Raw genomic sequence first — 18,783 nt, forward strand, 5'->3', positions numbered from 1 at the left:
TTTACAGATCAAACTTGAGGCGGATTGGGTTTATTAAAAATCTTACACCTCAGGGAGCCGGAGCTTGGATATTTGGCCCCTTTATCTGTAGTGATAAGAATTAATGGTGCAGACAGAGGGATGGGGAGGAGAGGCCATCACAAGTCTGTCTCTTTCTCACCTGCGTGTCTCTGTGTTAATTACAATGACATCATTAGCCAGGAGATCCAGGGTGCAACTGGTCTTTGTCGGGTCTGACTCACTAAGACTTCAAACACAAAAGTCAAATACGGAAGCAGCATTTGTGTGCAAGCTCCCCTTGAAATTGTATATCCAACTTTGGCAAGGTAAGTTAAGGTAATGCTTCAGCTTGCCACTGTCAAGGGAGCTATTGATTTTTTACTGATGAAAGGATAATTCTTCGCATAACTCTGTATTTGGGGTTTGAGTGGGAAAGAGCACTTCCTGTACCTGTCCAGTTCACCAAGCAGATCCTGACTCCAGCAATGTGGGCTGGGGGGAACCGGCTCTGCTGACTCCTCTGGACTGCGGAGGCGGAAAGAGGAGAGGAAGGGGAAGTGGAGAAGGTGATGAACAAAGAGGAATTTAGGATTCAGAGGAGATTTCAGGGCAAGAGCAGGACAGTTGAGGTAGAGGATCATTAGAAGTCCAACAGTGCCACCTTGTGGGTAATATTTAAAGAAGGCAGTTTCTAAAGTGAGGATCACTTAATTGCACAATCAGTATGAAATGTATTTTTAACAAACCCATCACTGAGAGCCAGGAGATCCCCTGTTATTGGTTCACAATTGCTGAGCGCCGGAGTTGGCTCCTGCTCAACTCTGCAGACAGTAAGAGGAAAAATATATATCAGTGCACCTGCTTTGGCACACGTCTCTATTAAGCACCACACTCTTAATCAAGTCTAATTTGGGACATCCTCTTGTGTAAGGTAATTTTAAGAACCTGAAATTGAGATGTGGGTTATTTTGTGATTATTTTAAAGTGAACACAGTGGCAGTTAGCTATTATCTGTTTTCTTGCCAACCCTGCTATGACATGAATGAGGAAGTTGTTGGTTTCATACCCATCCTCTGTGTGACTGTCCGCTGAGCCTCCCTCTTCCTCTGCCAGCCCTGGCTCATCATCCTGAGAACTGGAAAGGAAATAAAAACTCTCATTATCGGGGCTGCAGGCTCTAACATGTTAGTGCCATGTTAATTTTTTTTTCATATTGGTTTCTGCTGCTTTCATCTATTTCTGCCAGTACCTGGTTGAACTTGTGTCAAAAGAAATAAGGGTGTCAGACAAGGCGGTGAGCGTGTCAACACCAGACCTGTGAAAATAGATGGAGAGCAAACACATGGCATTCCAGGGCAGCTTCCAATTTCACATGTGAAGAGAAGGAGAGCAAACATACCACAGAAATACACAAAGAAAACTACCTGAAAGTGAATTTAAAGGCCCTCAAAACTGATTTTCTCCATCAGCTTTTTACTACAGTGATTGTTCCCACATGAACAAATAACCTTCTGCTAGAACAGTTTTGATGATCTTACATTAAATATTTCTGTATTTCTTTTATTTTTCTCTGTGCTCCACTCACTGGTTTGAAGTGGGCGGGGCACATTTGGGAAAAGATGGTCACATACTTCCGTGCACCAATTAGGATATACCAACATTTGAATCAGACAGTATGTGGGTTGTTGTCACTGTCAATAAGATCTGACCAAACTGCACAAACACAGTCCTAATGAAGCAGTTAAACAGAGTTAAACTCTAAATAAAATTTGATTTGGTTTTTGCTTATGTAGTCATGAATATAAATGTTGTAGAGAAATACTGAAGATTTGAAGCCAAGTCTTCAGGGGCTTTGAAGCTTTGCTTAAGAATTATGATATTCAACTGTTCTAGAAATATTGGAGCAAACATTATGTTGATGTTTGAGACTCATTAGTTTTAGATACAATTATATGTTATACTGATATTAATAGTATGAAGTGGTGGAAAACTATTCAGATCGTTTATTTAAGTATAAGTAGCAATGCCTTACTATAAAAACACTACATTACAAGCAAAAGTCCTGCATTCACATTTTCTAAGAATTATCAGGAAATGTACCTTAAAGAACCAGTGTGTAAGATTTAGTGGCATCTAGTGGTGAGGTTGCAGATTGCAACCAACCCTTCCAAGTATGTAAGAGAACCTACGGTAGCCGCGAAACTCGCAAAAAACACAAAAGGCCCTCTTTAGAGCCAGTGTTTGCTTTGTCCGTTCTGGGCTACTGTAGAAACATAGGGGAGCAACATGGCGGACTCCATGGAAGAGGACCCACTCCCTATGTAGATATAAAGGGATCATTCTAAGGAAACGAAAACACAACGATTCTTATTTTCAAGTGATTATACACTCATTAAAACATACTTATGATTATATTCCATTACTGCCAATAGATCCCCAAAATCTTACATACTGGTCCTTTAAGTATCACGAGTGATAGTGCTAAATGCAGACAAATGGTCCCTATGAATGGTATATTATTATGTATTAAATTACTGCACTGATGCATCAATGTGCGAGCAGCATTTTACTGTTGTAGTTACTTGCTACTTAATGTATTGCATGGTAGTTTAATCTATAATAATAACAATATTGTATAAATTGATATTAAGTTGATCTTTTCATATAAAATGTCATGCAATGTAATGCAGTAAAAAGTGCAATATTTTCCTCTCAAATGTATGAGTTGAAAGGTAAAGTAGCATGCAATAGCAATACTCAACATTTAGTCTAGCACTTAAGGACAGTACTTGAGTAAATGTACTTATACTACAATATGTGGCAGCACTGATTTTGGTTAGTGGAAATCTGACCTTGGGTTTGGAAAAGGTTCTGGCTCTGGCTCTGGCTCTGTCTTCACTGTGTCCTCTTTTACAGCAGGAGATATTGGAGTAGATGCTGGTGGAGCAGGGGTTGGTGAAGCAGGGGATGCTTGAGTAGGTGACACTGGGATTGGTGACGCTGGGGTGAGTTTAACCAGAGGAAGGCCAGAAACCTCTGAATCATCGTGTTCTACATCTGCACAGACTGCTTGAACATACACAGGGATGAGTTCAGGGAGGGGAGTGGCCACCTTGGTGCACCCTGGTTTCATGTCTTCAAAGGGGTCTTTTTCTGTAACAGACACTGGCAGGGGTTCTTCTTTCACAGGCTTTGGGGCAGCATCATCATTGACATTAGCAGCTGTCTTCACACTGGTGTTGACTCTGTAAACCACACAGATAATGAAATAGTGCACTGCTAAGGACAAGGCGGTTATCTCCAACAGTAAGCTTTGAACAAAACACAAAGAAATTGGGACAATCATGTTTCTACCAACTCAGGAATATTTCCAAGATCAGGGCAATGTTATCTTTTAGCAATACAGAGAAAATTATTCATGCTTTTATTTCCCCATGCCTGGAGTATTGTACTGCCTTGTTGACCTGCCTCAGTGCCCGAGCTGTAGCTCGACTTCAGACTGTGCAGAACTCTGCAGCCAGACTTCTGATGAAGACCAAATGCTCTTCTCACATTACCGTAGTTATATCCTCTTTGCACTGGTTACCAATTTCTTTTAGAATCCATTTTAAAATCTTACTCAGACTTTACATGGCCAGGCGCCAGAGTACATCAGTGAATTCCTTACTGTCCAAAAAAGGCCTCTTAGATCCGCTGGGTTAGGCCTGCTGGCTGTTCCAGAGTCCAGGCTAAGGTCAAAGGGTGATCGAGCTTTTGCTGTACTGGCACCTCAGCTTTGGAACAGTCTTCCAGTTAGTATTCGATCTGCTGACACTGTTTCTGCTTTTAAAGCCGGTCTTAAAACACATGTTTACAGACTTGCCTTTCCGCCTGACAACTAGTCTTGTTTGCTTACATAATACAGCTCTGTTGTGCTTAAGTTTATTTCAGTAGTTTCTTGTTTTATCTTTTGGATGATTTATTTGTGAATTTCTTTTATACAGTCTTTTCACTGTATGCTTGTATTCTGCTGTTCTTGTGTTTTTCTTTTTATATTTGTGATTGTTTCTTTTGTGATGTCTATGAAAAGCGCTTTGTGCTCCTGGCTTGAAAAGTGCTATACAAATAAAAGTATTATTGTTATTAGAAACAAACTGAAGGAGCAGAAACCACTTGTTGCACTGAAAACAGAAACATGGCACAGGACTTACAATTTCCTTGGTTTGGGCTCAGGCGCAGAGGCAACAGATGTGACAGGGACGACAGGGGGCGAGGGCGGAGTGCTGACAGGTGCAACACTCTCATCATCATCAGTAATCTCCACCCTGCACATTTGTAGCCAAGCACACATGTACACACACATGAATGCACATGCGGAGTTGGAGCGTGTGCACACACATAAAAGCAGACACACGTAGACATTTGATCACATACTTGAATTCACAGATTGTGAAATTTTCTTTTCCTGTCAGAGATATTAGAGGGATCATTTACCTTTTAGCCACAAATGATGAATCGCTGTTGACTGGCGAGGTGTCATCTGCTTTGTCTTTAGAACTGTGGTTTTTCAACACATAAATAACCCCATAAATGCTTGGTGCACAGAAAAGTGCAATTTCTCAATGTGTAAAGGTCTCCTATATACTTAAGAAACAGTTCAAAATAAGTATTAGCATAGCAACATAAGGCATACATACTCATATTTCTTAGCAGCAGAAAGCACATAAGACCGTTGCCTAGCTGCAGATTTCTTCAGAACATTGTTGGCTGTCTCTGTCCTGCAAAATGAATCATTATGATGTTAACGTAATCTCTTTTCTGGGCATATGAGTTCTAATTGGATGGCGTTCTTTGTGTGAGGAAAGTCTTACCGTTTCTCCTTCTCCTCAGGACTAAGGGCGCCCTCCTGGTTCTCTGAGGTGGACCTCACAGTGTGGGGGGCTCTGAGGAAGAGAAGCGCAAACATACACCTCATGAAAATACATTCTCACTCAGTTGCCAGCAGTTCACTGTGGATCTGATTTGTGCTGCTTGCTCACATTCTCTTGTAGTTCTCTGAAGGTTTTTTGGTGAATTGTGTTGTTCCACTGTGAATAAACACAAAAAAAAATAGCTTCTATTAATGTGGGAATGGGAGAGGTCAGTCACTGCATCTCTAGTCATGCTAATAACTCATTAGCTTATTCAAGTAAGAGAAGCTCCTACCTATAGCCGTTAGATGTTGAGGACGGAGCAGGCTTGTCTAGTTTAGTGAAAACGCCTCTGAAAGGAAAACAAAAAGTTTGAATGAATAAATCATTTTTTTCATTCATGTAAAATGCCTCATTCTATGCTTTTGATTTAAGTTTCTAGTTTCAAATTGGAGGTTAAAATGTTTGAGCCAGAAACTGACTATGTACTCCAAAGTTTTCCAAATGTTTTGTTGCTGTAAATGTAAAAGTTCTGCTTACTCTCGCACTGTCAGTCAACACTGAAACAAAACTACACTGTATCTGAAACTAGATTTAGGTTTCTATGAGATAAGTGTCACTCTTACCTGATCAGGAATCCTGTTGGCGCTCTAAGTTCAGAACAGAGACTTCATATCAGCACGATCATGTTTTACGGAGAATTCAGAGTAGATAAGTGTGATAATAGAAACCAGTGTTTACCTTTCAGTGTCAGACTTGACGGGTGATGGAGTGGATGTTGTCGGTGAAGACACTGGACTGGTCTCAATAGGAGCCCCGTCCACACGGCCGGCTCTCACCTCTGCTATCCTACATGGATGCACAGGAACATGGTTTTGTCTGTTCAGTTAACTGAGTATGGGATCATATAGACAACTCCCCGTTTTTCAACATGTGGAAACAACGCATACTAGGGTGTTCTTACCATGGCTTCTCTTCCACGGTTTCATTCTCAGGTTCACTGCGGCGCTGCAGCCAGCTGGCGTCTCCCTTCAGCTTGGTCCGCACTTTGGTGGTACGGAACACAGCTGCTCTGTCCCCCTCTGAGACACAAACACGTACATGTCACACAACCACACACAAACACACACACACCATCTGAGATATTTTACACACTGTAGGCTGCATCATAGTGACATCTTAATCACCATCTGCTTGATAGCATGCATGATATTCAGTCCCCTTTGGGCCCACATACACCATAATCAACTGCTTGTATTCTGCATTAAAATCAGGTCAATGACAGAGGAACAGAATTTATCATCAGTCTGGCACAGAGTTACACCCTCTGATGCCCTCTGCTTCTATTGGAGGAAACACATCATCTCACATTCAGATCAGGTCAGTCAGCCTGCTCACCGTTTGACATGGTTGTTCTTGAGGTGTCACTCTCGCCTTTGTTATGTTGTCTTCGCAGGCCACCTGAAAAATGTACATCGCATTCACATTCATCACATTCAGGTAAGTTACACGGGTTGTGTCAAAAGAAATTGTACAGATTTAACAGAAAATTGCTCTTTATTATAAATCAGTCAGTTTCAAAATGGTCATTCCCACGCTATGTTCCCTCCCAAGGAATATCTGCTCTGTAAAGCATTCCTCAGTCATCCTTTAGACATGTCGATGATCCTGTCCTTCCACTTTCCAAAAAATACTGCTATTGCCTAAATATGAATGGATACACAAAGACATGTAGCTTTGTGACTGATAGAAAATATACTCCTACAGAATGAGGCAAAAACTGTTTTCTTTTACACATATCCAAATTAGCTGACCCTTCAGTCATTTACAATCAAAAATGAACTGTTTAGAGGCAAACCCACTTCACTGGGGTACTTAAGAAGGAAGTAAAAATGCAATGAAATACTGATGAGTGCTCCTTTATCCCTAATGTAGGTGAAGACTGAAGCTTATGCAAAATTGTGACTCACTGCCAAATTCATAGTTCAAATGTAACTTGTAAAACTCTGCTGTGAATTCACTCCTTCTAAAAGCATGTTGCCACAATATTTCTTGAGGATACCCTGAATATTGATGACAGAACAAATACACTGAGGGCTCCGAAAGCATATTTATCCTAGGTTTAACACATCGGTCCACACAAGATGATTGAGAGCAATTGCATTTAAGGCAAGCAGGGTGCAGGATAGATAGACACTGACAAGCAAAAATGAGAGGGCAAACACTGACAAACACCAGTTAACACATTCAACAAACAGTTTATGTAGCGTGATTGATCACTTTCACATTATCTGTCCTTACAGCTGCTGATTAATGATAGAAAAAGAGAAAGTATCCAAATTATTTGCTAAATCATGTTGTAATAGAACCTGCCAATCAGAGCACCTACCTGCTTAACCTTTATATCCAGCAGATTTATATCCAGGTGAGTCGAGAGTCTGTGACTGTGTGTCCCACTGTGTGTGACTAGTGTGTGCCAATGGAAAGTCTTTTCTGTCTGACAGGTGTCTGATCCCTGAGCTAGTGAACAGGTACGGGCGTGAGCACCAACAAGCCTAGCAAGTCAAGGAGGGTAGATGCGGGGTGGAGCAGTATGTGTTTGTCTATCCATGTGTGTGTGTGTGCGCGCGCGCGTGTGTGTGTGTGCGTAATGGAGGTTGCTAAGAACTCATTTTTTTTTGTTTACTACATTCGTGCTTTGTTCACAGGAGTGAGCAAGCACATACCTGGCATACAGGTGACCGACAGTCAATACTGAGGCAGAGTGCGACAAAGGGGAGCGGACAGCAACAGAGTGCACGGCATGGCATACATAAATGAGGCGAGTCGTAGCAACGTCTCCTGTGGGAACGCTCCTCTCATGCTCACTGGGTAGGAAAACCCAAGAAGCACACATCATTAAAATGAGATCAGGAGCAACATACACAACATAAACTGATATAACCAACACTGACAGTGGTCCACACATTTTTACAAATCATACAAAAACCAAGCTTCAATTTGAAACACATTGAATTTGAATTTTATATTTGAAGTTTGAGTACTTTGTGTTTTGTGTTGGAGGAAAACAAAAAACACTGACAATAATATACAGTGTATTTTGGCTTGAAGACAAAACTTACATTATGACTTGTTTTAGCCTTTTGTAGTACATAATGCAGATAGAAAAGCAGATGGAAGCCTGCGATAAACAAACTGTGAAGTGACTGTGTCTGCGTATGTTGGAGAAAAAGAAACAAAATGACAAGTCTGTGCTCGGGCATTTGTCCAACAATTTCTTCAACAAATTGCAACAAAAAGCACTTTCTGAGCAATTGGCCACAGTATGCACTCTTTCAAAACACAACATGGAGATCAGCCTACCACTGTTTCTATAGAAAAAGAACAATCTCTCACATACTTTGCATATATTTACAAAGCCTGTTCAAATCAGAAAAGGGTGTGAATAGATTTCGCAACGTCAGACAGTGAAGGTGGAAGAGGAAATTACCAAGTCTTAGAGCCAAAGTTTCACTCTGGTGAGCACAGTGGCAAGTGTAAATGCTCACGTCTATTATCTACCTCGATCCCTCTCCCTCTTTCCCCTGAACAAGAAACCAGTCAGACGGCCTTGCCCAGTGGCTCTGACTCTAGCAGTGAATCATTAGGGTGCTGCTGGCGCAGAATTAAAAAGAGAATGCAAAGTATCTGAACTTCACCCCCACCTTGATTTCACCACATCAAGACATGGAATGACAAAATGCTTGACCTAGAAAAGACAAAACTCTACAGCAGCAAAATATTTAATATGAATACTGTGAAAATGAAGCATTCTGATAGCTACAGGTTCTTCTGTTTCTTAACCTTGTGAAATTATGACAAATCATCATCAGTGACAGGAAAAAAAATGTATTGTGGCTCAGGGTTTTTTTTCATCACCCATCCCATTATTGTATTCGATGACAGTCGTAGAATAGTATTCTAATCACTAGCAGACACACATGCCATCCTGATGATATGCAGTATCTCATACCGGAGTTACGGTATTGCAGCATCATAAGCCCTGGCACACAGTCAGCCTTCTAATTCATCCTGAAAGTGTTGGATGTGGTTGAGGTCGGGGCTCAGTGCAGGCCAGTTACGTTCCCCCACACTAAACTTGGAAAACAAGGGGAGCATCATCATGTCAAAGGAGCAAAGGGCATTCCCCAAAATGTTGCCACAATTTTGAAAGCACACTGTTGTAGCATTAGCTGGAACATCCACATACCTTTGGCCATACCATGTAAATGTATCACTTTAAGCAATCATTGTCAACCGAGTTGTATCAGAAGAATCATTGTTTAATGGAATGTATTAAGGTATTTTGACAAAAATAGCAGTCTCTCAAAGTGTACAGCACAAGAGTGAAACACATGAGAATGAAGCAATAATATCTGTAAGTATTTTCACAGAGTAAGATCAGTATATTTACGTTTGCATAAACAGTGCTTTAAATCAAGATCTCACTGCAGTGTCTGTGGACTCAAACCAGTATCATCTGCTGCCCTCTGCTGGTCAAAGTGGTGCATTAATATTGAAAAGGCACAGCGTGAGGAATAAAGATAAATTGTCTGTTTTGAACTGTCTATTCAGTGTAACTGTACTAACACTCTCAGCCTTCCATGTCTCAACAGTCTTCATGTCCATGTTGCCGTCAAGCCCCTTGTCTGAGGTGAGGGTAGCTCTGCACCGTGCGTGCTATCCCCTCCTTCAGACTGACTACAGGTTTATAGCCCATGTCCTGTTTGGCACGGTCACAGCTGTAGTAGTGATGTGTTCCAGCCAGAGCCACTCTCATTGGTGTAAAGGTGGGCTTGAAGGACACTAGAGGGCGCAGGATCAGGGCCAGCAGCCAGAGAAGCAGGGCCAGTCCGTACACAAGGGCGTAGGGGAGGTGGTAGCGTGGAGCAGCATATCCCAGACCTACCAATACCTCAGACATGAAGTCCCAAAACCGAATCGGCTCATCATTAGTGATGTGGTAGGGCTGAAAGAGAGACAGAGGAGATTTAATCTTGCAGAGTCAGCACAGATTTATCCTTCCAACACAAAACCATTGGTAAAGGCATTCACTAATTAAAAGAAGACTGGTAACAGGATTTTATTCGACATCATTTTCTCAACCAGCTGTACCATGAGGTAAGCTCCGCTTCAGATTTTATTCTCACTCACTTTTCCACATATGGGGGAGTCTGGCTTCAGGCGTTCAGCAGCCAGGATGTGACCGTGAACTACATTCTCCACAAAGGTGAAATCCACCAGGTTGGTTCCATCACTGACGGAAAAAAAGAAAGAGAATGAAACAGCAGGTTGTGGCCACTACATCGCTACCATTTCCAACTTCTCAAGTGGCAAGTAAGTTGTGGGTAAGCTTAAGACGATGAGTGAGTGTGTTCAAGACAGGGAAGAGTGGGTAATAAGGAGTATAACTACGGTTCATAGATAATCAAATTTCAGACTCTAGCAATTTCGGCACCTTTGGATTATTAATGTTCATCTCAATCTTTTAAGTTTACACACTGTCAAGGTTTTAACAAGCTGTCTATCTATTGTTGGAAAGTCAAAATGCAGCCATATATAGGCCTTCAGGTTTAGAGGAGCACTGAAACTCGGCTGGATATCAACAATTATTTATTATAGCAGATTAATTCAGTTGGAAAGGCATAATTTATAGTTGAGGCATCAATGCAGCAAATGAACTGTCACATCCATTTGAACTCACCCAATAATGAACTTCATCTTGCCCCTGCGAGCCGTGTCCACCAGGATGGGGACCAGCTGTGGATCCCGAGGTCCAAAGATGCCATGAGGACGGATGGCAACTGTGAGGAAACCTTTCTGCTTGTCACACGCCTCGAGGACCAACTTTAAAACAAAGACGGGATAAAATGTTAATAATATTCAACATTGAAACTCCACTGATAAATGAACCAAACAATCAAGGCAAGAGTGCCACCACTGGTCCACTGTAGTGAAACCAACAAGCTAAAATTGAAAATACCGCTGTCCTACCTTCTCTTGCTTAATTTTGGTTTCTGTGTAATAGTCAATGGGCTTCTTTGCGTATGGTAAGTCCTCTCTCCCATTCTTAATGTCTGTCCCCTCAAACACCACACTGGCACTGCTCGTCAAGACCAGTTTCTGGACAAAACAAATAGTTAAAACACTTCACATCTCTCATCCTTGAACAGTAAATTGTAGGTTTAAAACAAAAAAAGCAAAGCCCACTCTCTCATCCCCGCACCCTCACCTGTACTCCAGTTTCAACGCAGGTCTCAATAACAGTGCGCGTGCCCTGAATGTTGACCCTCTCAAACAGCTCACGGTTATCGCTGGCAGGGGCTGGGGAGGCACAGTGGAAGACCAGGGACACATCCTTCAGAGCTGGCAGAAGAGCCTGAAGCAGAATGAAACAGACACCTCAGAGCTCTTCAGCCACGTACAGAGCTGTTAGCACCTTCTAACACGTCAGTCCAAGATCTCCTACAAATGTTCAACTGGGTTGAGATCTGGTGACTATGACGGCCATAGCATATGATTTGTGCCTTACGGATTGGGGTATTGTCATCCTGGAAGAGACCACTACCGTCAGGATAGAAATGTTTCATCATAGGATAAAGGTGATCACTCAGAACAGCTTTGTATTGATTTGCAGCGACCCTTCCCTCTAAGGGGACAAGTGGACCCAAACCATGCCAACAAAATGGCCCCCAAAGCATAACAGAGCCACCAGATCCCCTCACTGTACAGGTCAAGCATTCAGATCTGTACCAGTTTTTCCTTTAACTTGTCACCCATCTGTATTTCAGCCAAGTTAGGGACAAGTAACTTTTGCAATGCATAATTCAAAGACAATTTCATCATAAGGGTAATTGTTCTAGGTTAAAGCTACTGTAGTTTTTTAAGTCTTGAGGCAAGTCTCAAGTGTTCATTAACAAATTGCAAGTATTTCAGGGCTCTGAATCATTAAACTGACCTAAGACTTTTAAACTTTTTCCTTTCAAAGCTATATTATTGGTTAGACTTGAAAAAACATGAACCTGTCTTAAAATAATACTCACATGTCCATTGAAATGATATGTAACAAAAGAGATGGGGACACAGTTGTTCTGTGCAAAAATACATTTGAAAGTTCAGCTGACACTAATTACGCTTCAGCAGTCCAAGTTAGACAAATTGAGAGGGAAGTTACAGTGATTTTAGTGTACAATTCCCTCTTTGAGTATTCCAGCTGTGACTGAATTTAGGAGTCAATTTTTGGCACAGAATGACAACTGCAGATTTGTCCCTCATACCGTACCACATACTTGGACCTGTGCTGGGAAGGGATCTCTTCACTGCCAGAAGAACAATTACAGCAACCAAAAACTACAAAACAGTGAGCTTATCCTTTAACAGTGTGTTACACATCGCTGGGATCCAGTCCTTCCATTGCATAGGCCTGATAATTAAGTATCCAAGCTGTGTAACGTTAGATATTATTTACCAAGTCTAAGCTTGAGACATGGAAGTTTTTGGTTTTGACAGCCTACAGAGCTCAGGCTGAGAAGAAAGGTTACCTGTTTGTCGCAGAGGTCTCCCTGGTGGAAGCTGACTCCAGGCAGCTCGTAGCTCTGACGGATGTCAAACACAGAAACGGAGTAACCTCGATCCAACAGCTTCTCCACCAAGTGTCTGCCCAAGAAACCAGATCCTCCGATGACTGCACATCGTTTATTACTCTGTAGGACATGCAGAAAGTGATTATTAATACATTTAAGGCAAATAGGCAGCATTAGCATCATGAAAAGGTGTAATTTGCACAATTTAACGTACCGGTCGAACGCGCGTGGCCATAATGAGTCAGAAGTGATCAACAGGTGAGCAGATATCAGGACTTGACGTACACTGTGGTGAAAATATTTTCCCTTACAGATGGAAGAGTGAATTCTGTCCCCTATTGTCTAATACGAGGGACACGAACAAAAGACGGCTATTGATTGAAGTGGCACGCGATATTGTCACCTGCAGTCAGTCGGCGCGTGCAACTAAACTGCATACATGCCATAAACTGTCTGCATGAGCTGAGTGAGGACTGCTCTGTGATTGGCCGAGCCGGCACCCAGCACAGAGGTGACGTTTACGAACAGCCAATAGTGTGCAGAGTACGTAAAAGAACGCCACAATTTAGACCAATCAGAGACCACAAAGTGACTCTATCCGCCTCTTTGCCCAAAGACCACGCCCCCTGTCATGCTGTCAGCAGCATCCACAGAGGCAGACACAGAGGAGTTAATTAACTCCTATATTAATATTTATTCTACTTCTAACACTTGCATTCTTGCCATATTACATCTAAAAAACATGAAGGCAAAATAAACATCGACAGATTAAACCAATGTTAATACGTCAGATGATTTCTGGTAGACTAACTAATCTGTGCAAATGGGAATACTGCATGAATTCAGAAACATGTAATAGAAGAAATAATACCATAGTGATAAAAGGATAATAGCAAAGTTAAATTAACAAGCAACTAACTAGTTTCAAAAGAGTATCTGAACATATATTTCAACTCAATTCAAGTTTATTGTCATTATGCAGTGCAGAGAACACGGACAATGAAAAAGTGTCTTCAGATTGTGCAAAAGGCAGATAATTTATTTTTTTTAAAGAGCAAATATGTGCATGCAATTAAAACATAAAACAATCTAAACATGTGCAATCAGACATGTTTATAATATAATATTTGAGAACATATTTGGGATTTGGTTATATACCTGCACCACAGGGTATGTTATGCTTTAATGTGGACCCTGATAATAATATAATGCTCACTTCAAAAGTGACAGTGTCCCTCTTGGTCACAGAAGAAATAGATGTTAGCTGCACAGAGGCAATATGTATTCTCTATCTTATCATTATGATATTCTACTCTATAATCTACAATCTTATCATTATCTTTCTTATTATTATCATATTCTACTTTATTAGAAGAGGCTCTCATACATTTGTGATCTGAGGTCTAATTTAAAAGCTGACACTAGAGGGTGCATTGATGCATTGATAAAGCAAAGCAGTTGCACCATTCATATACAATATGTATTGTGACATATTTTGCCAATAAATATGACACAAACACACATTCTGCATACTCTGATCCAGCATCTCATATTTCTATTAGAAATCCAAAGAGGTTTAACTTTAGTCTCTGCAGCTTTGAATTTTCTGATCGTGTCTTGCGCCCCGTGATTTTCAGCAGCCAATCATCTTTTTGCCCGACTGGTGTGTTTGATTTTTACTCCAATGTGTGCCTTCTCTGTACTCCTTTAGCCTCTGAAACGATGCGCTTGTTTCCTGGCACAAAGGGTGATCAAATCAAACGTCTGGACTCCATGACAGCAGCTGCTAGAAAGCAAAACCTGTGCATGCTGTCAGCAAGAAACGTTCATTTTCTTCGCATTTTAGCCGCTGATCCCGCGAAATAAATACAAGGTTTTGAGGAATAAGAGACTATCTTATAATTAGTGTAATTAAGCGGTTAATGCGTGCGACTGATGTAAACCAGAGACCGTTTTATAATCTCCTCCTCCCTAAATGATAGGGAGGCTTCATAGCCAAGAGGAAAACATTGATTGCCCAGTAGATCCGCAGTTCCTTTTTGTCAGTCAAACATACATCAACCAATGGTGAGTGAGAATGTTTTTAATCTGATAATAACCTAAATTTATCTTATTGTGCTGAATTTGAGCCGCAGGTGATGGATGTTTACATTATCCCTCATTCTTGTGAAGAGGTTGGTTTTTACAGGTCAGAGGAAAATAACATTTTCCCCCGAGACACCTGTCAGATCTCAGTGTAGACGTGGCTCTTGTTCTTGGTGCCATTTAGAGGTTGATTTTTTCCTCCTGTGTCCCCACCAGGCAACCAGTGCCAAGAGACCATCCCTGCAGGGTCCGGTGCCCCCTCCTCGCAAGAAGTCAAGCCCCAAACCAGAGCTGACTGAGGAGCAGAGGCAGGAGATCAGGGAGGCCTTTGAGCTGTTTGACACTGACGGATCTGGATACATCGATGTCAAGGAGCTCAAGGTAAAAAGGGGCTCAAATGCTGCTCAGAAACAACATGTGTCAGGGGAGAAGAAAACAGTAGCATCCTTGTACTATAACAATTTTTATCAGCTTCTCTGTGCTGCCCCACTCTACCAGGTTGCGATGAGAGCACTGGGGTTCGAACCCAAGAAAGAGGAGATCAAGAAGATGATTGGTGAGGTGGATAAGGATGGAACAGGGAAGATCTCCTTCACTGACTTCTTGAGTGTCATGACACAGAAAATGGTAGATATATCTATGTTCTATTTCTTGAACTGTTATATACTGTTATATACTTATAACTGTGTATTTCTATTTATTGTGAATCCACCACTCATAGTGAGCTAAGACTGTACTGTAGTTGCTTTTTCTCTTTAGGTTTGAAGTAAGTTGCTGGTTTTGTTTTATGGCAAACAAAATACAGATTTAAATCTATTAGAACCCACTTTATCAACCCCTCATGAATATCTTGTACTGCCTTTCATCAAGACAAATTCTGACCATTTTTCTTTTCATTTTGTTCGTTCTGTCGTCTCATTTTGTGACTACATGATGACAACATGACATGATTTAATAAAACTGCTCTCCATTTTTATCTGAATTCAGGCTGAGAAGGATTCCAAAGAGGAGATCCTGAAAGCTTTCCGCCTTTTTGATGATGACGAGACAGGGAAGATCTCGTTCAAGAATCTGAAGAGAGTAGCCAAAGAGCTCGGAGAGAACCTGACAGATGAGGAGCTGCAGGTAAGGCACAATATTGTGTCATAAAACAATATTCACATCCATCCAAATACAGGCAGACTACTGCAACGTGCAGGCCAAGAGTCATGACTGCAATTTTGAATAATGTCACAAGAACATTTGCTCTTGAATGCTATCAAATGACAAACTGGTTGATTTGCTCGCGTCTACTGTATCCATCCTTGTTTTTTTTTAAAAATCCTCTTTTACTGTGTGTTTCTGAAGGAAATGATTGATGAGGCAGACAGAGATGGAGACGGGGAAGTGAACCAGCAAGAGTTCCTGCGAATCATGAAGAAAACCTGCCTGTACTGACGGAGGCACATGACACAACGTTTGGTGATACGGCGTCGAGGGGATCGTGGGTGGTTTTACATGTAATGCTGCTCATACATCTGGTTCTATCTCAGAATTTTACCTTTCCTTATTATTGTGTTGTGCCATGCATTTTCACTTAACAATGAGTCAAATCATATCAAAAAGCTGTCACATGCTATCATTGAAAGGAAATAATTCAAAACTTGAAGAGGAAGTCCGGTCAAATGCCAAATGATCCTGCTTTGATTCACATGATAATCTACAAGACATTTGCCAAAAACAGTAAAAACTCAGTGCAAGATTTGTCTTGTTCGGAATGCTGCATACTTTTTGTGAAAAATATATTAATATTGATTATGTGGAGGTTATAATGTTGTTAAGAAGATTCTCAGTGCCTGCCTTAGACGGTGACAAACATACTACATTCCAATGTGTTGTCTGTGCATTTAGTTCGATCCATCTGTAGATTGTTGAGTTGATACCGGCAACTGCAGTGTTTCATGATTTTGGCTGTTGTATACTGATTGTCCAGTTCATGTGAGCAGCTGGTTAACCGCTGGTGATTAGAGGGTGCTGTCTCACCTCAGTGCTGCCTGTGGATTTGTGCCTGTGCCTCTTTTAAGGGGCGATCATCCCAATCATAATCAGGGAATCTGCCCGACCTCTCTGACCCGCACGCCTTCCCCACAAACCCCACTATCTTTAAAAATATGATTGCTGATGTATTTTTCTTGTAGCATTGAGTACTCATCCTTCTGTTGTGCATACTTTCCCCTCTGTATTTTTGAATGTTTTGTATAATATATAGTGAATTAATGAGTAGATAAACAGTATATTAGTGTTTAAGGTACAAATTAAATATCTTGAAGCAGTTTGTCCTGTCTTATATGTTTCATTATTATCCAGTAAGTATCAGTGTTAATCAGTATCAGTGATTAACTTGACTGTTTTTTTTATTCACATCATAAAAGTTTGGTTTTATCCTACTGCCACTAATAAAACACATATTGTTTGCCTTTGAAAAGCAAATGGTTTACAGGAAGATGATGCTATCAGCTAAATTCAGAGCCTGCTCTGCTCAAGACAAATAAAAGTTTCTCTTCATTCAGGCAGCAACAGCTCTTTACACAAATGATCATCAGATTGTACGACTTAACTTTGGATGTTGACTTTGGAAGATATCCCCAGGTTGTAGGTGATGGTTGTTGCTATATCTAGAGCATCACTGTGCAGATAGACAGGGATCAGGTAGCTGTCCATGACCACAGGAACTGAAAGGAGAATGGTCTGAGCTGCCTGGAGGGTCAGGGTAACAGAAGCTCTCTGGGTGCACAGCAGTCCTGTGTGCTGAGCAGACAGAAGCATCCCAGGATGGTAAGGTAGCAGAGAGGCATCAACACAGCAGACCCCACGGTGCAGTACAGTAATGTCACGGACAGGCAAGGTGCAAGGATGAGAGATCGACAGCAGGGAAAGGGAAAAACTGACCTGGATGGTGTTGAGGCTGATACACAAAGTCACACTGCTGAGCACGGCTGAGAAGGCTCATATGGCTGCAACAGTTGCTTTCTTCCTTTGAGGGCTCATCAAGAATTCATGGCGCAGGGGCCACTTGACAGCTACAAAGCAGTCTACAGCCAGAGTGGCGCTCAGGAAGAGGTCCACCTGTGTAAAAGCTGAAGTCAGATGGAAACCTCAGTTTGGGCATCACCTGACAAGTAAAGGTTTTAGTAGTGCAGTTCATGTAAAGAGGGAGGCCAGAGCATGAATTTAGAACATATTCATGACTATTACGACATCCCAGCCAAACTACTTCCCATTTTTAATCTAAAAACATTGTTATTGCAGGAAGTTGCACTTTCAATGAGGTCTCACTTAAAATGAGTTGTTGTTACTAGTGAGCTTGACTGTGCTGCACTTTTCCATCCTCTCTCCTCAGTAATCCTAACATCTTCCTGCACAGACATGTGATTTACTGTAATATTGGACATTTCATTCAGTAATATCATTACATGGAAATCTCAACAAACATGTCAAATTACCAATGGGTGTAGATTATCAAGAATCATGATACAAATGACACAATCATTTAAACCAGAGTAATGCCACACATGTCCAGAAGAGCAGGAAGTTAGGGCTAGTCTTGAATTAAAATAAATTCTAATCTCTACAGTAATTTAGTGTATTAAGACTGCATCTAACAATTATTTTCATTACAGATTAATATGCAGATTATTGATTGATTGATTTATAACTGATAAGTCATTTGATCTACAGAGTGTCAGAAATCAATGAGAAAAGGCCATCACAATTTCTCCAAACACAAGGTGACATCTTCAAATTGCTTGTTTTGTGTGACCAACAGTTAAAATCCACTAAAATTAAATTTATAATGATATAAAACCAAAATCCTCACATTTAAACAGCTGGAACAAACAATTCGTATTACATATTTTCTTAGAGATTATTTATTGGGCAGAACATCCAATCAATCTCTAGCACCTGGATAGTCTAAAAACCAAATAAAAAAACACTTTCACCTCATCTAAAATGGAAAAAAATATGCATCACTCACTCTTAGATCTATTTCAAAGTTAGTTTTCCCTCTTGGTCAGCTCAGCATGGTTCAGCAGACACATGGTCAGAAGTGACTTTCATTATAATGGTTGATTTTGACTGAATCTTCCTGTTATTTGCCAGCATTACAGGCTGTCCATTTACTCAGCTTCACCATGTCAACATGTCAG

The 18,783-nt window shown here is 41.0% G+C and overlaps 2 protein-coding genes across 2 annotated transcripts; one reads left to right on the forward strand and one right to left on the reverse strand.

Annotated features, from left to right (window-relative positions):
- Nucleotides 1-9,190: 9,190 nt before the first annotated feature.
- Nucleotides 9,191-12,998, reverse strand: nsdhl (NAD(P) dependent steroid dehydrogenase-like). Its single transcript, XM_042419428.1, has 7 exons — nt 12,726-12,998; nt 12,470-12,631; nt 11,161-11,307; nt 10,923-11,051; nt 10,633-10,775; nt 10,083-10,185; nt 9,191-9,897 (listed from the first exon to the last, which is right to left on the reverse strand). Exons 1-7 carry the CDS (start codon nt 12,744-12,746, stop codon nt 9,565-9,567), a joined length of 1,038 nt encoding a protein of 345 aa, XP_042275362.1. The 5' UTR covers nt 12,747-12,998; the 3' UTR covers nt 9,191-9,564.
- A 409-nt stretch (nt 12,999-13,407) lies between these two features.
- cetn2 (centrin, EF-hand protein, 2) lies at nt 13,408-16,910 on the forward strand. The gene is made up of 5 exons (XM_042419429.1): nt 13,408-14,578; nt 14,813-14,977; nt 15,095-15,223; nt 15,584-15,721; nt 15,944-16,910. The coding sequence occupies exons 1-5, from the start codon at nt 14,576-14,578 to the stop codon at nt 16,031-16,033; spliced, it is 525 nt and encodes a 174-aa protein (XP_042275363.1). The 5' UTR covers nt 13,408-14,575; the 3' UTR covers nt 16,034-16,910.
- Nucleotides 16,911-18,783: the final 1,873 nt, after the last annotated feature.

Source organism: Thunnus maccoyii, chromosome 8 (assembly GCF_910596095.1).
Source record: "Thunnus maccoyii chromosome 8, fThuMac1.1, whole genome shotgun sequence".
Classification (NCBI taxonomy): Eukaryota; Metazoa; Chordata; class Actinopteri; order Scombriformes; family Scombridae; genus Thunnus; species Thunnus maccoyii.